The sequence below is a fragment of the Sapajus apella genome, unplaced genomic scaffold, assembly GCF_009761245.1.
Source record: "Sapajus apella isolate SASKATOON/1434 unplaced genomic scaffold, GSC_monkey_1.0 scaffold18, whole genome shotgun sequence".
NCBI lineage: Eukaryota > Metazoa > Chordata > Mammalia > Primates > Cebidae > Sapajus > Sapajus apella.
The window spans coordinates 13,515,376-13,539,123 of NW_022436958.1; the positions used below are offsets into that span (position 1 = coordinate 13,515,376).

The following is a 23,748-nucleotide window of genomic DNA, read 5'->3' on the forward strand; positions in this document are numbered from 1 at the left end:
ATGTAAGGACTAGATTGGTATTACAAGTAACAGAAGCCCAAGAAAGACATGAAGGTTTTAAACTTGAAGCTAGAGAACTATTGTTTGAAGTCTAGCATTCTATAATTGAATTTTTAGATACATGTTTCAGTAAATTTTCAAAGAAACTCAGAGCAGATAGAGTTCAACGGAATGAATTCCTAAGTTTATGAAGCGGCAGCAGTATTAGTTACCCTGAAAGTTATTTCAGTTTAAATTCTGCAACTCTTTGATATTTTTAACCACTTAATACACTTCTTGATTATGACCATGAAGAGTGAATATAGAAAAGAAATATATATAAATAATGGAGTCACAGCCAAGTCCCACTGCTGGGTCTTGACACTAGCTGTATGACCTGATACATGCTGCTGTGTCCCATTTTGACTACTATAAAATGAGGAATGTGGATCACATGATCTGAAAGATCTCTTTCAGCATTTAATTTCTGTGTGCTTGATAATTTTCATCAATGTAAGCAGCAACCAGGAACAAAAAAATTCTAAGTTCTTGGGAAAACAAAAATTTCACAACAAACTTTTTTTCAGTGACAGATCTAATGTTAACTTCAATGGCTCAGTCTTATTTTAAAAGGTAAAAAATTTATGTTTAAGATACATAATTTTACAAATTCTTTCTTGTCCACAACGTCCTGATCAAGTGAACAAAGTTACTTGAGGTGCTTTTTCTGTGGTACACAATAGTCAACCACTTTGTATTATTACCCTTCAGTAAGAGTTCCTTGGGTTATACTTCTAAAACCTAAATCTTGATGTAACACTTCAGAAAAAAAAAAAAAAAAAAAAAGATTTTAATTAAGTTACTGCTGATCATGCTATTTTTTCTGGAAATCTTGTTAAAAAGCAAGTTGATAAGAGTCTCACCACCATGTACCCTATCTCAGTACAATAGAATGCACAGACTTAGCTACCTATAGGGAATAAGTATCATTTTCAATCAGTAAGTGACACTTCATAATTGTTAAAGCAAATGTTGAAATTTCAAGAGAACTTGGCTTGAAGAATGGTGCAAGATAGGAAATGCCTGAATAAGCAAAATACACATTAGAAGTAATTGAGAGTGGTGCAAGGTACTTGACCAAATTCTGTATTGTATAAAGCTGTCCTGTGCACTGTGGGATGTTCAGCACTAACCCCGTCCCCTACTTACTGAGTTCCATAGCACAACTCCCCCACATCTCTCCAAATGAAAAATAAAAAATGTCTCCTGACATTGCTAAATTTCCTGAGGGGCAAAGCTGCCCCAATTCAGGAGCAATGAGAAGGCAAAAACTATGCAAACAAGTTTGACACCATACATGAGAACAGGAGCTAATTTCACAATGTTGAGTAAAAGAAGCCAGACACTAAAGTGAACATATACAGTTTTATGTATATGTATGTGTGTGTACATATACATATGTGTATATGTGTATATAAAGCATCAAAACAGACAAAACCAACTTATACTAAGGAAATCTGGACAGTGGTTACTCATGGGAAGGGCAAGGGCTGGAAGCATGTAAGCACCTAGATGGGAGCAGGATGTGTTTGAGGTAGTCTGTTTTTTGTTCTGAGTGCTGGTTACATAGAGAAAAATTTATCAAGCACATATGACGTGTGTGTGTGTATCTATGCGTGTATCTATGTGTGTGTATGTATATATATATATACACATATATGTGTGTGTGTATATATGTATATATATCTATGTATACACATACATGTGTGTGTATATATATATGTATACACACACACACACACACACACACACACATATTCAATAAATTTCCTTCTAAATGCTGTGGCAATCACTATACTTCATCATTTTGTAATGAATGACAACTTTCTAGCTCTAGATCATAAGCAACACCTATTATCAAATGACAAGTTAACTAAGCTGAGAGTTTTAAAACAAAGTTTGATTAAAAAGTTATCTCTATGCAGTCCTTTTCAAAACAGGCATTTCATTAAAGAAAAAAAAAAACAGAAAAAATCTATTTCAATTCATTTTGTGGAAATTACTTTTACTCCTGAGATCTGCCTATTTCTATTTGCAAAAGCTTCACAAATGAAAGATAATTTTTCTAAAGTTTATAATGCTGTAAAAACAAGGTTGGTCTCAAATGAGGCATTTTGTAAAGCAATACGGTTTCCAAAACCTATTGCTAAAATTGAAAAAATATAATTTGGCAGTTGAGGCACGGTTTTTTCTGAAAATAAAATATGTTTATCTATCTCAACTCAAGCGTTAAGAGAGAATTATCTTTTTAGTAGATATAAGGACAAGACTCAGGTACATTTAAAGATCGATTATCCTTATTCTTCTTTTCCTGAACATAAATTATTGCAAAGTAATACTCAGACTGGTATCACAACGCTTAATAGACAATAAAGGTAAAATTAGGAAAAGTAAAGTCTACAATGAATCTAAAATTCTCAATTGTAATGAAAAGACACATTATTGTAACCAAATGTGTGATTTATTTTTGGAAGAAAATAATTAAAACTGAGCCTTTTTCCAATAAAGGGGAAAAATAACAATAACAGATCATACCCTGGTAACAAGCCAATTACCACATCCTATACAATGTGGATGTGCTCAACATGTATTCAATGATATAATAATGAACATTTGCAATTTAAAAATCCCAAATCACTTGCCAACGTTGTAAATTAATAAATGCTGAAATAAATACTTAGAAATAAGTATATTTTAAAAACTTCAGTTTGACAGTGTTTTAGATCAATCCAAATATTACATACAAATAGTACAGCAAATAAATGGATATTTCTGCTAATTTCCACTTAATTTCTTCATAATATGGCTCTCTGGTGTTGCATTAGTGAAGATACTTCCCACAAATACATGGGTACCCCACAGACTGTGACGAATCACTTTACAGCATCCAAGGTCATCAACAGAGAATCCTAAATGTCGGTAACGTTCATCGGTTTCAAAAAGAGTGTTGTTTGTATATGGTCCAAAAAACTGAGAAAATGATAGTAAGAAAGACATTTTAGTAATAACTTTTAGGTAAACATGAACACCTATCTACTTTAATACTCCAACTATTTAAAAAACTAAGTAAAAAGTCACATGCAACACTTAAACTGCCTTAACACTCCTTTCCCCCAATTCCTATGCATTCTGCAAATGTAAAATGATCTAGCAAATTTCATGTTACCTAGAATCAAATATTGCACATCCTTTAAAGATGGAGTAAACCTTAGATAATTATCTATAGTTCACCATCATTTTCAAGACAAGAAAACTAAAGCCCGAGCAAAAGTTTTCCATTTCTCGATTATATCTTATTTGACTTTGAGAAGAAATGGTATATATTCCTGTCTTAAGATTCAAATAATGATTTGATTACTACTTGTAACTGAAAGATAGATCCAGAATTTAAAAGGTGACTACAGTGGTAGTTATTTTTTTAAAAGTATAACCTTATAAATGTTAATTTCCAAACATCTACTGGTATAAATATTTGTTTTTACCAGTTGTATTTTACTAAATTAATTCTAAGAATAATTATTTCTTCCTTACAGAAATTAGACTGTATCAATTTATAATTTTCAACTTATAAAAAGTAAACGCACTAATTCAATGCAAATCATATATATATCTCCTAGTGAGAGCAGAAAGTAAAAACTATTCATTTTAATTTAAAAAATTAAAATAAAGGAGAAACCTGTGAGTGGTAGAGGTATCTGAAAAGTTGTGAATTTAACTGACTCACAGTAGTATTTCTTTGGGTAAAATTGTTAGATTTTAAAAAAGTCTTAAATCTATTACCAAAGTTATAAACAAATTTTATAATAAAAATCATCTCTACATAATCTGATTTTCAAATGCTAATTACTTACTGCCAAACCAGATGATGGGTCAATAAAGTCAGCCCAATATCCCTCAGCTCGAAGAGCAAAGCAAATTTCCTTAGCACCACTGATGAACTACAATGAAAATCACAAATAATATGCTTAAGATAGCATTACTACAGATCGTTTTATTTTTTAATAAAATTTTAAGTGACTATCTTGTTTCAGAAAAGAACTTAAACAAGATTTATAAAAAATAAAAACCAATGGCAAATTACACGGTAAAGGCATACGATTATTTTCACCATTCAGAAGATTAATGGTTAATAATACTTCAATTTCTTTTAAAAAGACTAAATTCTATAATTCTTCTGAAGTCTTTCTTACTTTATGAACCTCTTCTAATCAGTTCTGTGCTACTAACTTCTGAATCTGTCATAAATTATCAACTATGGCTGCTATTTTGTATTATTATGGTGATGATAGAAATAGGTAAAGGAAAATAAAATACTGTTAGTGAAAAGATCTAAAACATTCATTAGTTTAAATCAAAGTTGCTTAAAAACAGTTACTTGTTTGTCCTTCAAAATACGTATGTCTACTCACATAATTATGAAATAATTCTGAAAAGGCACATATAACAGAACCTGGTAAATGGTGTACAGAGTTAAACATGGTACTTGCTTTTTATCATATACTGTCCTATATCTTTTGTATAGTGTACAATTGCTACTACCATGTGTATTTATAAAAATTTTGGTCTTATTTTATAAGATGTTTTATTAGCTTTATCAGAAGTCTAAAAGATGGTAAGAAGTATTAAGATCAGACTACAATGTTGAAATAAAGAAGGGACCATGAATGTTTAAAAATAAGTGCACACAGCTACTCGGGAGGCTAAGGCAGGAGAACTGCTTGAACTCGGGAGGCGGAGGTAGCAGTGGGAGACTTCAGCACTGCACTCCAGCCTGGGTGATAGAGCATGATTCTGTCACCCCCCCCCCAAAAAAAAAAAAAACAACAAAACAAAACCCTAAAACAAGGGCACAGTTCCACTTCTAGCCATAACAGAGTAATAAATACTGAACTCACCATCCTGCTGTAAAACTATAAAACCGATCAAAATACACATGGCAACTATTTTTAGACCCTGAACAACAGGTGAGACAAGACTATAATCTTTGAGAGAAGGGAAACAACTGAAGTAATCCCTATTTTTGTTCCAGCTTTCTGTCTGTGGACATTTGCCTGTTACAGGGTAAAGAACGGGAGCCCAAGCAAAGTGATGGTGTCATTGAGCTGAGGAGGTGGAAAGCAAGTCTTCTAGACAGCTGAGGCACCTGGGATTTGTAGGGCAAGGTATTGGAAAAGAAAGAGATACATAAAATGGGCTCCTGAATTAGTCTGCAGAGCTATTCACCCTACTTTCTTAGCTAAGGGCTGAGCTGTGTAGTCATGAGGCAAGACTCCAAGAGGCCTAGCACAGAGTGCCAGCTGTGGGGCTGAGAGTTGAGCTGTGATACCAGGTATCATGCAGTCCTGGGACACATGGATTTCCGACCCACCCAGAATGAAAAGACCTCACTGAGCACCTCTGGTATTCAGCTAAGCTCTCCAAAAGTCCAAGCCTTACAAATCAAGACTATATCATAATTCAGAGATTAATAAGCTACAGCCCAAGGGCCAAATCTGTTTTGATGCCTATTTGGATAAACAGTTCTACTGGACACAGCCATGGCAATTCATTTACATATTGTCTACAGCTGCTTAACAACACAAGGGTAGAGCTGGGCAGTTGAGACCCTAGGGCCTATAGAAGCTAAAATATTACTATTTGGCTGTTGATAAACAAGTTTTATGGAAGCTCATTGTTTTGGACTCGCCTCCTGCACTAGGTCCCAGGAGAGACCAACCCAGAATGGAGTCACTCATGCTAGGTACTGCCTAATCGAACTGAATTCTGAAACAGACTAGTTTTCAAACAAACAATAAAAAACCCAGAAGATTCACAGCAACCAATAGGAATGGGCCTAGTTTACCTGAGCCAGCATAAGAAAGCCACCTCTGTTTTAACCCTATAAGGAAAATAACTTTGAAAGGAACAATCTGCTTCTTTTTCTTTATTTCTGCTTTCTCCAGTTCTTTACCATCAATAAAGCCAACTCTTCTGCTTTTGTAACACTCAATCTATTTTACAGAATCAAGTGTTGCTTGATTCTAGAATTTCAAATAAAAACCAATTAGATCTTTAAACTAAATTGGTTATAATTTGTCTTTTGACACCCTTTACAGAAATAGTTGATCTATGATAACTTGTTTTCTCTCAATACTTTCTTGTAAACAATAAACATTAAGATAATACTGTATTCTTTAGATTATCTTCCATATTTATTGCTGTATTTTATTAATCCTCATAATTCTTAAAAATAGGAAAACTACTGAATATGGCTTAGAAAATAGTCATTAGAACGTATTTCAATTTAATGAACAGATGTGTCATACATAAATACTATGAGGAGAGCAAAACAATGTAGTGAACTCAAATGTTTACAAAGGTTAACTGAAAGAATCTCAAATTAACACAAAAAACCAGCTGAAGTATTTTTCTGAAGATTTCTGTTCACCAACACTGACATCTGCTGGAAAATATTAGAATAGATTTAAACCATAAAATATCAAATGTCTATTTGAAAAGCTAGGTGTGGTTCCAAAATAATCACTAAGAAATCTTTAATAAAAAAAAAAACAAAAAAACAAAAAAACTCTTTTTTCACAGAAAATAAAATAGCTTCAGTCATTACATTATTAAAACTCTCAAGATGAAGCAGGTTGCCCTGAAACTGGTTATAGAAAACTAACTTAAAACTATGCTGGAGTCAGTATCAAATTAGGTTTGGAATTTTAAACTGATCAAAAATTGGAACTACTAATGCAATATACATGTGACAATATACTAGCACCTCAATGATAGTGATGAGTATGTATTTACTAAGCATTATGTCTTACGCCTCTCTATAATTCCCTTGTTAATTAGTATATAGCTAATATGCTTATGATTGTTAAAAAACACATGAAATCTATTAGCAGCTATATATAACATTTAAATGTAAAATTATAATACGGTTGAATATGTAAATTACAACCTACTTTTAAAAATAAAGAAGACCATACATCTAATCCCGAAGAAAATATAAAATAATTCCTAACATCCTGTACAAAAATCATTAAAGGGATTTTTCAACTCAAGTTAGTAACTTAGGCTCCTTAGCTAACCTGAGTTGAAAGAACTGCTAACACCCAGGGTAATCTAGCGTGACAGCATATATACTAGCACAATCTTTTTGGTGAGCAAATTGGAAGTGTTTATCAAAATTTTAAATGTAGATAAACATTGATTCAGCAATTCTCTATTTAGGAATCTATAGATATTAGCATGCATAAAAGTATTTGTAAAATGATTGTCATTGCTTATTGCCTATAATAGCAAAAGTTGGATTTTAAAATTATAAACTACTAAGAAACTTGTTTTTTAACAGATGGGAGGTCTCACTTTGTTGCTCAGGCTGAAGTGCAGCAGCACAATCAAGGCTCACTACAGCCTTGACCTCTCAGGCACAAATGATCCGCCACCTCAGCCTCCAGAGTAGCAGGGACAACAGGCACGCACCACTACACCTGGATAATTTTGTTTTGTAGAGACAGAATTTTGCTACATTGCATAGGTTAGTCTCAAACTCCTGGACTCAAGCAGTCCTCCTACCTCAGCCTCCCAAAGTGTTGGAATTCTAGATGTGAGCCACTGCATCTGGTTAAATTCTTAAACATTAAAAAAGTTTATGGCTTACTCATGTGAGATAATACTATGCAGACTTTATAAAGAATGAAATATATCTATGTGTAATGGTATGGAAATATGTCAAAGCATACTTTTGGTTAAAAGCAAAACACAGAAAAAAATGTGGGTATAAATTATTATGCTATTACTGTATTGCATACTGTTACTGTTTACTCCCTGGAGAGGGCTGGCATAATTTTCACTCTTTGACATGTTCTAAGCCCAGGAGAAAGGCGATGGAGATGGAGGGAAAGATGGGGAGATGAAGGGGGAGATGGAGGAGGAGGGAGAGGTGGAGGCTGAGGGGAGAAGGATAAAGAGTCAATATTACCTTTTTGTCATTTTTAATATTTTCCAAAATAGACTTTTTAAAAATAAATTGAAGAAATAAACAGAATCTAAATTTTTAAGGATACTAAAAATGCTGTACTTTTATTCTCAAAAAAGATATAAGTCCTTTAGTAGTATACTTTGGCAGAAAATGAATAAAGGCTGGAAATGACAGTCATCATTTTAAGACACTGGCTCACTGTTACTTAAATAATGACCATAAAATTAAATTATTAGCAATTGAAAGAATTACCTTTTCTAAGAGCACTTCTCTTTCAATTTCTACTTCTTCACTCCAAACAGTCATATCATTCTTAGTTTTTTGTGTTACAGTCAGAATCATTAGTTTGCTATTAGCTACTTCTGGAAACAGTGATTCAAAATCTACAAATAAGAATAAACATTCCAGGAAGAAAAGATTAGATTTTTAAAGAACAAATTTTTAAAGAAGCATAAAAATACTTCTTTAGAAAAGTGCTGATTAAGTAAAATTACTGTAGTATTATTTTTATAAATGCATATTATTTTTGAAAAGTATAAAATTAACTTAGTTTTGTTTACTTCTGCTTTTGTTGGATAAATTGAAATATTACTACCAACAATTCTGAGGGTAAGTAGGATTATATGTTATTCAGGGTTGATGTAATTTTCGAAAATGCTTACTGTTAAGATTTTTCAGTATTATACTAACTCATAAAATTATAACTCCAATAATCACCCAGGAGTAAAAATGACCTTAATTTAGCCTTAGGAAAAAAAGTTACTAAAAATTTTACTCTTCCTATCTAATGGCAGCACGAGGTCAGATGTCACAGGACATTTGAAAGCCTTTATCTTGGCCATGCAATTGCTTCCAGCCAGATACAGTAAAATACAGTATTAAGGCATAGGGCATTCCAATTCCTATAGAGTACGTTATTCAACATATTAAAAAAATAGTAACAGTATTTCAAAGTATAAAGCATGGCATACCTTTTCGCAGCAATTCTGGACATGTTTGTATTGCGCACTCTACTCTGGCACTTTCAAAGTAAGTTTCTGCACTGTTAATTTCTTGTTCAACAGGTGCACCATTCCCCTAAGGGGAACAAGGATGTAAGTCAACAAAATCTGGAGTTCAAATAAAACAGTAGCTTGCCTGTTATAAACTTGTCTTCCTTAGAAAGCTTTTTTTTGGTTTGTTTTTATAAATAATTATAATCTAACTGGGAGGTGAGGTAGTAACATTTTCTTATTTACTCAAACTTTTCTCTACAATAAATATAAGATTTGGAAGTTCTAAAAAATGTGAATACAGTAGAACATGAAAATATACTGATATTCTAAGACTTGAAATGAACAGGAATTGGCTAAGTAACTAAAATGCCATAATGTGTCTTATAGTGTTACCTCTTCTATTTTATGATATTTAATTATCTTTTCTTCTATAATCTTTAAAATGGGGATAATAAAACTAACTTACAGTATAACATGATTAAACAACATAGCTTCTCCTACAGGAAGAGCTTAGAGGCTTTTATTCAACTGAAATTTACTGAGAGCCTACTATGTATCAGGCACTATGACAGGAGCATGTACCGCAATGGTAAAAAATTCAGTCTTCACTCTCAGCTATTTCAGGTCTGATAAAAGAAATAAGCATAAGCTAATAAGTGTAATTCAATATGAAAGGTGCTATAGAGTTATGCATAAAGTCTCCTAGGGACATAGATGAGGAAGAAACTTACTTTGCTAGGGGGAATTAGGAAAGGATTGAAATGGTCATGCTTGAGCTACAAGTTAGTTAATGTGTTATGTTTGACAGGTAAAAAATAGGTGGTATAGAGGTTGGAATTTAGGAAGAAAAATAGTACAGCAAGAGATAATAAAGTGCAAAGACACAGAATGGTGTATTCAAGAAAAATCGAAAGTATCTTGTGACTGGAGTGCAGCAGGAATAGGAAGTAGTGACAGATAAGGTGGGAAAAATAAGGAACCAAAATTGTGAAATGCCATTTATTCAACATTAAGCAATTTGGACTTCAGTCTATGGGCAATGAGAAACAGCAAGGTCAAATATAAAAAACTAATGTTGTATGGAGGAAATATGATCATGAGGAGGAACAGGAGATAGAACAGTTAACAGGCCATTTATTGAACACTTAGTGAATTCATGTACTTTACATACATTTTCACATTTAACCGTCACAGCAATCTTGAGGGCTTGGGCTGGGCACAATTGCTCATGCCTGTAATCCCAGCATTTGGGAGGCTGAGGTGGGTGGATCACTTGAGGTCAGGAGTTTGAGACCAGCCTGGCTAACATGGAGAAACCCCCAACTCCACTGAAAGTACAAAAATTAGCTGGGCATGGTGGTGCATGCCTGTAATCCCTGCTCCTTGGGAGGCGGAGGAATGAGAATTCCTGGAACCCAGGAGGCGGAGGTTGTAGTGAGCTGAGATCGTGCCACTGCACTCCAGCCTGGGTGACAGAGCAAAACTCTGTTTCAAAAAAAAAAAAAAAAAAATTGTGGGCTAGAGATTATCACTATCCCCAGTTGACATATAAAGAAACAGGAGCAGCCGGGCTTGGTGGCTCATGCCTGTAATCCCAGCACTTTGAGAGGCTGAGGCAGGAGGATCACAAGGGCAGGAGATGAGATTATCCTGGCCAACACGGTGAAACTCCGTTTCTACTAAAACTATAAAAATTAGCTGGGCATGGTAGTACGTGTCTGCAATCCCAGCTACTCGTAAGGCTGAAGCAGGAGAATTGCTTGAACTCTGGAAGTGGAGGTTGCAGTGGGTCCAAATTGTGCCACTGCACTCTAGCCTGGCAACAGAGCGAGACTATCTCAAAAACAAAACAAAACAAAACAAAAACAAACAGAAAAAGAAAAAGGATCTTAGAAAGGTACAGTAATTAGTTGTTTATTGATTTATTCTATCTTCATTGTCTGAACCCAGATTTATTCTATCTTCATTGTCTGTCATTCTATAATGACTAAAAATCCAGGTTGAGACAAAGAGGCCTTGAACTCTGGCAAATAATTGAAAGGACATTAATGTTTAGGAGCCATTTGAGAGAAGGAAGCAACGTGATTTTTATATTATTTATAGTGATATGATGGAGCGAGAAGGCTGGTCCTATGATTTTTATCTTAGGAGAGAGGGGAGGATGGTTATTTCACTAACGGTATTGGTTATATAGGAGTTAGGACAGGTTTTAAAAGAATAAAAGATTACTTCAGTATTTGACACACAAAATCTGGGGAGTTGTGAGGCATCCAAATAAAGATGGTTCAGTAGGCATACAGAAATACAGAACCAGAAATGTCAGAAATAGAAATACTAAACTAGAAATTATAAAAACATAGACTGTGGAGGACGCCAAGGGATTAAGTGGCCAACGAATGATTCAAATGAGAAAGTGAGGGACAGAAACTTATGGGAAATGTAATTTAATTGGTAGACAGAGGAAGAACAAGGAGCAAAGAAGGCTGAGAAGGAATTATCTGAGATAAAAAGATAGGAGAGGTCAACTGTGTCTCAGTGTCACGTCATCTAATGTAACGAAATGCAAGGAATTACTGCTACTTATAATATAGCTTTGATTTAAAAAAAAAAAAAAAAAACAAACTCAGCCTAAAACTGCAAAAATATGAAAAGTGATTAGTATCAGGGGTTTGCCAAAAACCCCTGAATTGCATGTAGCTTTCCACTTGAATGAAAAATCATAATTGCCAGTTAAAAACGTTTAAAAATGACAAAAAAACCTTAGGAAATTGTTTAAAAAAATAAACTTATGAAACCGGTTCCTTTTTTTTTCTTTTACTATATCTGAACAATTTCAGAGATCTCAAATTTTTCTTAAGCTTTTAAATGGCTAGAGAAATACAGAACCAGTTGGAATTAGATCCATATACAAATGTAATTGTCATTATAAAAGTGAAAGACAGGGAACCTAAATTTCCAGTAGTATAGACATAATTACATTATCTACATTTGAAGTAGTTACTTAAAAACATACTTTTGAAGAAATATTTCATCAAAAAATTATAATCTACAGTAAAAAAATTATATAGAAAACACTTTATATAAGACAATGCCAAGTTCTCCAAAGCTATATATGTTGTTTCTGTACATACATGTATTGGAATTAAGTGGATTTTTTACCTTTTCAAAAAAGCAATGTAGCATTAACAATCACAATAAATGTTTTCAACAATTTACCTGAAATTCATTCACGTATTGTGCCATCACAAATTCGTGTCTTTCACTTGATAAAGGTTCTGCTAGGACATCAGGCAAAGTTTTATGAACCAGGCTTTTCTTCTGCGATGCAGTACCATTGAGGTGACAATCAAAACCTATGTTCCCAGGAAGCTGGAACCTCTGATCTTGAGGTCCAAATGGTCCCATAGTTTCATCAGGCCATACTGTTCGAGAGCCTGAAGAGGAACAACAAAAGGAACAGTTTCTCCTTAATAGTCAAGTGTATTGGCAGACTGAAAGAATGCTCTTCTTAAAATTATGTATTTATTTACCTAAAAGATCTTTAAAATCTGCTTTCCCGTGTGACTATAAATAGTTTCCTATTGTTTCCAAAACGCTAATCAAAGCAACTAGTTGACAGATCACAGGCAAGTTCATTATTAGCAGAAGGACTGAATAAAATATTCTAATTCATACTAAGAAATGCCTGAATGCCACTAAAATGAAGACAATAAACCTTTACGTGCTGACACTGAATGAAGTCCAGGATACAATGCATTAAAAGAAAAAGCTAAGTCAAAGAACAGCACGTATAATGACATTTATTTACATCCTCATATTCATGTATTGTTTTGTTTTGTTTTTTTTTGGAGATGGGGTCTGTGTCATCCAGGCTGTAGTATAGTGGTGTAATCGTGGCTCACTGAAGCCTTGACCTCCAAGGTTCAAGTGAACTTCCCACCTCAGCCTCCCAAGTAGCTGGGACCACAGGTGCATGCCACCATGCCCAGCTAATTTTGTTTATTTTTTGTAGAGACAAGGTCTCCTCTCGCCTCAGCCTCCTAAAGTGCTGGGATTACAGGCATGAGTGACTGCGCCAAGGCCCATGTTTTTAAGTAAAGAGATGTAAAATGAAAGACACTAAACTTAGTAATGGTCATCTGGGGAGGGGCATTCTGCTGCTGTTATTTGATGGCCCAAAACATTAATGCAATGGGAAAAAAAATCATGCAGCACGTGACCTAAGGCTCTGTTTACCCACCACATGAATTAATATGGATTGCAAATACAGAAGAGACCACATTACTTTATTCACTGAAAACTTAAAAAATCCTAACTTTTTTAAGTTCAAAAAGATTTGGAAAAGAATACAGTAGATAACTAGACTAATAATTACTCACAGAAGGAATTTGAGCTTAGAGAAACAGAGGGACAACTGCTATGCATATTACTTAGCAATAAAAATAGGTATTTAAAAATATCTTGCGAGGGAACGAAGTAACTGAAAATGGCCATGTCAGTGTGGCTGCCTCAGTCCTAGATCATGAGCCACCACATCCCTCTTCCACATTTATGACATATATCACCCATCAATCATGGAACCATTTCCTGCTGCACCAGATAATGTCTCAAGATTCTCAACACAAACACTCTATTCCAATGCCTCTCAAACTCAGCATGTACTTAAGATACACCTGGGATCTAGTTAAAATGCAGATTCAGATCTAATAAGTCTGGAGTGGGGCTCAAGATTTTGCATTTCTAACGAGCTCCTAAATGATATTGATGTGGATCATATTGAATAACAAGGCTCTAACTAGGCAGCCACTAATGACTACTCAAGTCACTTTCCAAGATAAAATCTGTTAGCTATTTTTGAACATGGCAGTTTTTAAAGGTCTAATAATTTCTAGTTCTTTTTACAGAAAACAGGTGTCCCACACATTAATAGTGGATTTTTTGAGAACTGGATTTGGGCCTATGTTTACTGGTCATTTAAGTTTTCTTTTCTGTGAAAGGCCTATTCATGTCCTTTTGTTTTTTAATTTTCTATTGGGTTGTCTTTTTCCTATTGATTCACTACAAATTCTTTATATATTCCGGATACTAACCCCTCACATAATTTGAATGGCAAATCTTTCATTTGTGATAAATATATGGTTAGTCTTCAGGTAATGTAAAATGGGGAGTAGTCAGAGAGAGTTAGAAAACTTGCCCAGGATGGAAGGCTTTGGATGGTCAAGTGAAGTTAAATTACATTGTAAGTAATGTATGCCATGAAAAAAGGATTCCATGTGCAATATCTTTAGGAAACATTAGGTTAAGCTTCTAAGAGTCTTTAATATTTTAGTGTACATTATTAAGCCTCCAAGACAGGAATATGGCATGTAGCATTTCTCAAATTTACCTAACCAGACACCATACCCCCTACCCCACCTTTTTCTTTTTAACCTTCAACAATGCTTCATGGCTTGAAGGTAGTCTGGGAACTACTGCTGAAACCAATGAAAGATAACAGGTTTTTCAAGAAAGTGACATGGTTAAAATATTTTAGAATGATTAGCATGGAGGTGGTGTACCAAACAGATCAGAGGAAATAGACTTTGTAGACAAAGCAAGTAAGTTCTATAAACACTAATACATAAAAAGTGCAAGGTACATTTATGAAATTTAGTAAAGAATGGGAAGAAGTAATAATGTGGTTTAAAAGGACCAAAAGGAGATTTGTTTCAGGGAAGACTGTATGTTTGAAGATAGAAAAGTTTAAGAAATTTTAGACACCGGTACTTATTCTTTCTTCCTTTTTTATATTGTAGCTTTCTGACCTATTTAGGCAGAGCTGTGATTCATTTTTAACGGAATAAACACAACTTTAGAAAAATCCATAAAACCTTAAGAAGAAATATTAGAGGAAATACAACTAAAAATGTTTTGAAGCAATTATAAGTAAAGCAATAACAACTTTCACTTACATATATCTGGAGTTGCAGAGGCCACATGAGACTCGTCTGAACCTGACGATCCTGCAGTTGAAAAGGCTCTGGGGTTGACAACCCTTTTAACTAAAGAGCAAAATCCTGGGAGATAGGAAACCAGTCTGACTCTGTTACAAAGCACCTAAAAATGACACAAAATTAAAATTATTTGTTCTGAATATAAATGTTATACTTACATAGACAATCTCTGGCAAATCTTCAACACTGCAAAGTTCTTTTAAAACCAACATTTATTCTATTTTTACTGAACACCTACTATACTACAAGCATTATATGTATTAGTAATTTTAAAAATAAATATTAAAAAAAACAACTAATAGTTTGGGTAAAAATCTATGTACTTTTCAATAAAGGCTAGAATTCAAGAGTGACACACATGAGAGAATAGGAATCTAAAAGTTGTCCTATTTAGACACAACACTAAAAAGTTAGCACAACTAACAAGATTCTTCTATCCTCAATAAAGAACTCTCAAGACATCTCTCTGGACTAAAATTTATTATTTTCAAACTTTTCTCTCTTCTTTTATTGCTACAAATTATGCTGATTCTCTCCCATACTGTGGTTTCCTTGTGGTTTCACGGCAATGTCTGCTTTTCTCCATTTCAGCACATATCTTTGTGGTGCAATTTTTTCTGCTTGTGTGTTCATTTCCTAGACTGTAAGGTCATGTATTACAATGGATAAATGTGTAAATAACTTTCATTCATAAATTTTTAATAAAGTACTTGGGTCAGAATAATTTAATGCAGGGATTGGTGAACCATTTCCCAATACAGCCCACTGTTTTGATAAACAAAGTTTTACTGTAGCACAGCCATACTCATTTATGTACTGCCTATGGTCACTTTCCCAACATAATAGCAGAGTTAAGTAAGTAGTTGGAACAGAGATTCTATGGCCCACAAAGCCTAAAATATGCACTATCCGGACCTTTACATTAAAAAACAAACAAACAAAACACACTGGCAACTCTCAGTCAATGAAAAAGATATGAGAACAAATACCAAATCATCTGTGAAATGCTATGAAAAGATCTGACTAGTTGTTAAGAAACCCTTGGAAGAAAAGGTAATAAATTTCATGGAGGATATACTAAGTTTTGAAGACAGTAAAAATTTGCTTGGGAAAAGGTGCATTTCAATGAATGACTTTCAGGAACGAAGGTATAGAGACATACTTCAAAGAGTGACAACTTTAATGAAGGCAGATATAAGAATGCAATATAAAAGAGGCTTCAACTTGAGCTTATAGGCAACCATAAAAGACTGTGTATTTGACACAGACGGTAAAGGGCTTTTTACATCAAGATAGTAAGTCAGAATTTTAATTTGTAGGCAGCAAAGAGTCAGAGTAAACTGACAAAATCAAAGGCTGCTTTAAGACATGTACCACCAAGGGCAGTATAAAAAACGGACTGGAGGAGGAGTAGAGAGGTAGTGTGAAAACTAGTTACCAGGATGTTGGAAAAATCTAGCCATTGACACTTGAGAATTATTCCATTTCCTTTTCTCATAGTACAGTACTCTAAAATCCAACCTACTTTTTCCTTCTACCTTTGTCACCACAAGTATAAGAGTGCATCCTAACTGGTCTTTTTACCTTTCTGACATAATTTCCTACAAATTTTTACCCTCCCTTCCCTTACTCTACTCTTCAATCACATAAAAACATCTCCCCAGCATGTCCCATATTTCTCTTCACTCTTACACTGTCACAAGATTTTTTCTGCTAAAATATATTGTTTCCTTATTGCTCTAGGAAATTCTAGCAAATTCTTAGTTTTTCTTTAAGACCTGGATAAATATAACTTCCTTTGTGATATGTGTCTTCAAAGCATTCTGTCTACCTGAAAATTTAAGTAGCCTCTCTTGGGGTCTGTATCCAACTTGCCCAAAGAGACAAAAATGGTAATTATTTGGCTTTTTACTTACTAAACAAACTCAGACTTCTGGGCGTTTATATAATACAAATTTACCTTTACCACTAAGGATATTTAAGAGAATGGCTCAGGATCTAAAGGAATCTAAACTTTTAAATTCCAAAAATATTTTCAGCAAGGGCGGAAAATAAGCAGTAGCAAAATAAAAAATTATCTGAAGGGCCAATATTTGAGAGTATGTAATAGTAATAATCACTCTACGTTGGACACTAATTGTGCAAGTTCTATGGTAAGTGCTTTACATATACACTGTTTTACTTAATTTTCGTAACAATTCTATATACTGTTATTAGAACTAGTTTTAGCATGATTAAAATACAACCTGTGATCATTCACATCATTTCACAAGCAAAAAACAGAAGGAAAAGAAAGATTATACAAATTATTTCAAATATTGCCTATTATTATTTTAGCCTATCTACCAAAGCCATTAGATTATATTTTGACATTCTTTTCTTGGTGATAGAACTCTTAACAAAAGTTATATAATAAAATGTGAATTTTGTTGCTAGCCTAAGAAAATCCAATCACCAAATTTCATTTTAATGCCAAAATAAACCAGTATCTAAATTGCCCATTGAAAGGGATAGCTGATGATAGTCCTAATCTGTTTCAAACTTTACCTGTTAACCTGTGAGATTCTCAAATCTTGGCCAGGCCTCATGGCTCGTGCCTGTAATCTCAGCACTGAGGGAGGCCAAAGCAGGTGGATCACCTGAGGTTCCAGGAGCTCGAGACTACCCTGGCCAACATGGTGAAACCCTGTCTCTACTACAAATACAAAAAACAAACAAACAAACAAACAAAAAACAATTAGTTGGGCATGGTGTTGGATGCTCGTTGGACTACTCGGGAGGCTGAGGCAGGAGAATCACTTGAACCCGGGAGATGGGCTTGCAGTGAGCAGAGATGGTGCCACTGCACTCCAGCCTGGGCAACAGCAGCAAAACTCCACCTCAAAAAATAAAATAAAATAAATAAAATTCTCAAATCTTTAACTGTGGAAATGCAATATTATCTGACAACTTGACAGAATTTATGACTGGTTCAGCTGGTGAACATAATTAAAAATAATAGCCAAAAAGTAAGTCAAAATTATAGCAAAGAGTTCATTCTAGTTTGAGGGTAAGCACATAATTTATATATGATTAACTTCAAACTTCTAGACTTGGGAAGATGACAGGCTATTGTGATTTAACTGTAAAATCCTATATAAAGAGAAAGAGCTTTTTGTGCACTGCCTTAGGACTAAGTTCGGCTTTTGGTCACGTGAGGAGAAAATATGGTCTGTACACAAACTAAAAACTGGTAGTTTACGTAGTGCATCCACATCTATCCAGACATTGCTGTGCAGCCCACAGTGTTGCCAGATATTTGAATTAAATACAAACAACGAGAAATTGAAATATTTACACAAAACGTCCAGAAATTTGGCTCTTCTTGGAAACTCAGAAGATCTGGCAGTATTGGATTCACATATCCAAACGGCATTAGTAAGCAACAAATCACTGTAGCTAAGGGAAGGCTGCTACCCTTTCAATAGAAATGCTTTAGTTTGTCATAATCCCCACTAAGGCCTCTTAATTTACTTGTCCAGCCTCTGAAACATGAACATTTTTGCCCCTTGTTATCAAACACCTATCTCCATATTAGTAACATCCACATCAATTTTCAATCCACATCAATTAATACAAAAATTGTTAAAGTACATTGGAATACTAAAACTTTATTTTAATATGAACTTCTTTCTAACAAAGGACTCACAAAAGGATCTTCCCTACTGAACGATTATAATTTATTCATTTAAACCAAATAATAGCATTCTATTCTACTTCAATTAATTTCTCTCTTTTGAAAGTACCACATACTTCTTTTACAGCATTCTCTTTCTGTGCAGGTTATGGCTAGGCAAAAATTCACCTTAGAACTTGGCCAAGACTGGTAATCTACTCTTATGACTTGTCTCTACAGTCACACCTTTAGACTTAATATATCATGTTCAATTACAGGAATATCATTCTGGCAAACTGCTGCCATATAAATCTTCGTAACACACAGCTCTAAATAAATAATCACAATTTAAAGAATAAAGTCTAAATTACTGAGTTAAAAAAAAAATACCTGTTAACCTGCAAGATTCAAGGCATTAAGGTTCTCAATTACTTGGTACCCACCTCACAATTCAACCTTATCTCCCACTAATCTCTTTCACACATCTTACATTCAGGTTGGCAGACAGCAATGACTTCGTAATTTTTCAAAGTGTTAGGTGGGGTAGGGAGTTTTTGAATATACCTCCTGTCCTTCCCACCCATATTTTAGACTATACAAATCCTACCCATCTTACAAATCTCAATTTAAATGTTTCTTTCATTAAGTGATTCCAAACACCTCTCCACAAAGCCTTGAATCTGCATTGTACCTCTGTGTAGGTTCTAAAAAAAATTATTACTTTATACTTCAATTGTTTTTATATATGTCTCATGACCACTACATATGAATTCTGTAGGTAGGATGTGTCTAATTACCGGGCAGTTACAGTCAATAAATAACTCTGGTGTGTAAGAATATCTCTTGTGCTTATTTTGTAGGATTTGGAAGGTCCCTTCCAAAACTGAAACAATTAAAAAAAAAAAAAAAAAAAAAAAAAAAAAAAAAACCTCCTTCAGTTTAGCTAACCCAAGAGATAAAAAAGGGCTTAAACACAGATTCTAATATTTGCTGAAATGCTGTTTTTTAAAAATACCGAAAGGGGGTTTGAATTTACCCATCTGAACAAATAAAACTGGATAAGTGTATTCGTAGTGAAAAGAATGTTTGTGTTCAAACCACCTTCAAAGTATAGCGTAATTTCACACCCCTTGCTCCCCTTGACATTTCTGATACATTAAGTCTAACACTATGCCCCCCAATGCCATCATAATTAAACCCGTTCCTCCACTTCCTAACATTCCCAAACTAGTTTACTATGCTGATTCTTAAGAGAAAATTTACTCACATTGGCCATCTCTACTGGAGAGGACAGTTCACAAAACAGCTTTCCTTTGGTAGAGTTATTCCTGGGAAAGAACACAACAAAACAGACGAGGGACCGATTAAACTCTTAACAACAAACAACTCAGGTTACGTCCACTCTTCGAAGTTGTGTCCTCCACCACGTCAGGACCAAAGTCCCAGCTCTACCTGTAACCTAAGGAGGCCAGAACTCGCCCCGATACCGGGCACAGATCCCCCAGCCCGGAGCGGGCAGTGGAGCTCAGAGCCCTCCCGGTTTACATCCGCTGAAAAACAACTCGGACCAGATCAGCGCCGGGAGTGGGGCTGGGCGGACAGAATGCAGTCCTGGGGATCGAATCAGCTGCTTTAATGGAGGTCGGGGCTGCACAACAGCTCCAGGTAAAGCTTCGGGCTGAGCTGAAGAATGAGGAAGCAGAAAAGAGCCTAAAGGCAGAAGGAAAGATGGCAGGGGACAACAACAGGGACCCAGGGAAAATAGGGGCAATACCAAGGCCTGTAGCCCCAACACAGGCGAAATTGGAGGGGCTAACGCGGGCGGAAACCATCCGTACCAGTCACCACCTCTGCCTCCAGCTGTCCTAGAACCTGACACTTCCAGCCGTCGAAATGGCGGCGGCGACGCCAGCGGTGCTAGCGCCTACGCGGGCAGTGGCCAGGCAGAAGAAGTTGCTTCCGAGCGCGTCGATGCAAAGGATCGTCGAACCGATGATGCGCACGCGTACAGTAGGCCTATGTAGAGCCGACTTTCCATTGGTTAAACACACAGGAGGAGAAAAGCGCGGCGCGGGGTGATTTGGGTGGATGAAGGGGAGGGCTCCGGACCTGCGTTAGGCGGGTCAATTAGCTTTCATTAACTCCTGGATGCAACTGATAGGCTTCCCAACTTAAGCCTTTTTTACTGCCTCCAGGACATACAGTCTTCTGTTCTTTTTGTCATAGCTGTTTATTTTTCGTGAGTGGCTGTTTTTGAGCATGGGGCACTTACCTTTTTTCCATATCTCCAGTCCTACCACAGTGCCAGGCTCTCAATAGGCTCAATAAATAAATGTTAGGAGTTTGATTTGGAAATCGTATATCATTTTCATGTATCTAATATGTTTTTAAAAATGGACTAAAACCTATAAGTCCATATTTTATTTCAGATGTCCTTAGTTTTGGACTTGGTGTTCTTTTCTGTTACAAGATTCTGTCCAGAATACATCACCATGACTCCCCAGGCTCCTCTAGACTGTGACCGTTTCTGAAACTTTCCTTGGCTTTGATAACCTTAATACTTTTGAGGTGACTTATCCGGCATTTGGTCAAATGTCCTTCAATTGGGTTTTGCCTCTATTTTTTCTCATGCATTAACTAAGGTTATGAGGTTTTTTTTTTTTAGTAAAGAGGTAAGGTAAAGTGATGTCATCACGTCACATCAAGGGTATATTCTATCCACATGACTTACTACTGTTGATGCTAACCTTTATCACCTTTTTAATGTAGGGTTTGTCAGGTTTCTCCACTGTGAAGTCACTCTTTTTCTTTTCCTTTCCATATTATACTCTTTGGAAGAACGTCACTCTGTGCAGCCCAAGCTATAGGAATGGGAAATTGTTATACTCCACCTTTATGAGGACAGAATATCTTCATAATTTGGAATTCTTCTACATAGGAGATTTGTCTGTACTCCTGCGTTTGTTTATGTATTCAATCATTTATATCAGCATGGACTCATGGATATTTCTTTTACATTTTGGGTTATAATCCAATACTACTTTATTTTGTTGCTCATATTGTTGCAGCTTTGGCTATTGAGATTTCTTTTAGTTGGCACTTATGTCTTTTTGACACACCCTCATCGTTTTATGTTTATTGATTTTTTTCTTCAGCATTTTCTTAATTTCTGTAAGGCTCATCTTGTGTATTCTCTGCCCCAATCCTAGAATCAGCTACTTCCCCAAAGAGCCAAGGGTCCTTTTAATGGAAAATGATATTAGAAATCAAGATTTGGACATTTGGGGTATTGTTGCTTCTAGACCCTCTCAGATGATACAGCAAAGAAATATGTGTGCATATACTAACCTGACTGAATATGCATATCTATAAGTTTTTATATATGTATCCATCTGTACCTTTGACAGCTACATAGGAGTTCTAAGTTCAAAAACTAGAACTGTTACTTTCAGTTCAATTCCAGCACCACGTGTATCATTGTGGCCTTCTCCCCTTGCTTGTCTATAACCTTTCACTCCAGTGTGAGACACGTGGCTCTCATCATCTGCCATCCATTTACCTAACTGTTCAATTCCAGGTTATATGCATAATGGATTCAGAACCGTTAACCCGAATTCAGTGTACATGTATTGTTGTTTGTGAATTGTTATCAGGCATACCTGTGAGAAACAGATTTACCAATTAGAGTACAATGCTTAACGTATAGTTCTTTTGCTTTTAATCTTATAGACTCCACTTATTTTCAAAGTTGTTGAAGTCAGTAAACTTCCCTCCCACCTCTACCCGGCCTCAGTTAAGTTATTTTATATGCTTGTAATACAGTTGTGATCTTTTGCCACAATCTGCATTCCATTCTGGGGTTCCTAAGATTTTTAAAAAACTCTTCATCCATTTAAGTTCTCTTCGTGCAGTTCTTATATTGCATATTTTTTTCTTCTTTTCCTGTACATAGCAGGAAATAGCCGGTCAGTAGTAGGATGGAAGTCAAAAAATTTTCACTTCAAATTGTCTTTTTCTATGGGGTTTGACAAATCCATGCATAAGTATCATGGATACACCATTATTACGGTGTCATACAGAAAGGTTTTACAGCTATAAAAAGATCCTTTTTGTTTCATCTAGTAAACCTTCCCACTTCCCTATGCCTCTAGCAACCGCTGATGTGTTCACCATCTCAATTTTGACTTTTCCAGAATGACATAGAAATGGAATAATACAGTATATAGCATTTTCAGACTGGTTTTCTTCACTTAGTAATAGCTGCATTTAAGATTCATTCATGTTTTTGTGTGGCATAACAGTTGATTCCTGTCTTTTTATGGATATTTTTTCAAGACAGGGTCTTATAGTTCTGCTGCCCAGGCTGGAGTACAGTGCTCTGATCATAGCTCACTGTAACTTCAAATTCCTGGGCTCAGGCAACCCTCCTGCCTCAGCTGCCCAGGTAGCTGGGATTACAGGTGCACACCATCATGCTTCACTAATTGTAAAAAATTTTGTAGAGAAGGAGGTCTCATCCTTCAGGCCTTAAGTGATCCTCTCACCTCAGCCTCACAAAGCATTAGTATTATAGGTGTGAGCCTCCATGCCTGGCCTTTATTTCTGTCTTTTTGATTCCTCAATAGTACTCTAATGTGTAGATGTACCACCATGTATACCTGTTAAAGAACATTGTGATTTCTTCTAGTTTTTGACAATTGTGAATAAAACTGCTATTAAGTATTTATGTGCAGGTGTTTCTGGGGACATGTTTTCAAGTCAGTTGAGTAAATAACTAAATGCACAATTTTTGGTAATTGTATTTTGTAAGATATTTGAAAATAGTTCTGCTAGGTAATTTCAGCATTTTGAGCAAAATCATATATACAGTTAATTTAACAAATGCTCTTTTATGTTGATAACATAAAGCAAACTTCATTCCACTCCTGTCCGATTACCAGAAATCAGTAATGTCCAAATTAGTAGACTTTACAAATCACAGGCTGACACTCCTGTAGCTGTTCAAATCAATATATACTCAATCACAAATAAAGGAAAATATCTCGGAATGTCTTTGTTAAGTATATCCAGGGAAGGAGTTCTAGGACTTTCCTTGGA

General features: G+C 35.2%; 1 protein-coding gene across 2 annotated transcripts; it reads right to left on the reverse strand.

The window, feature by feature from the left end:
• Window positions 1-2,478: 2,478 nt before the first annotated feature.
• On the reverse strand, window positions 2,479-20,664 carry MMADHC (metabolism of cobalamin associated D). 2 transcript variants are annotated; one of them, XM_032286346.1, is made up of 8 exons: window positions 20,490-20,664; window positions 19,919-19,979; window positions 14,955-15,099; window positions 12,220-12,437; window positions 8,980-9,085; window positions 8,261-8,391; window positions 3,891-3,977; window positions 2,479-3,009 (listed from the first exon to the last, which is right to left on the reverse strand). In XM_032286346.1, exons 2-8 carry the CDS (start codon window positions 19,925-19,927, stop codon window positions 2,815-2,817), a joined length of 891 nt encoding a protein of 296 aa, XP_032142237.1. In that variant the 5' UTR covers window positions 19,928-19,979; window positions 20,490-20,664; the 3' UTR covers window positions 2,479-2,814. The 2 variants fall into 2 exon arrangements, with proteins under 2 accessions (XP_032142237.1, XP_032142238.1); XM_032286347.1 differs by having other exon boundaries at window positions 20,426-20,598.
• Between the last annotated feature and the right edge of the window lie 3,084 nt (window positions 20,665-23,748).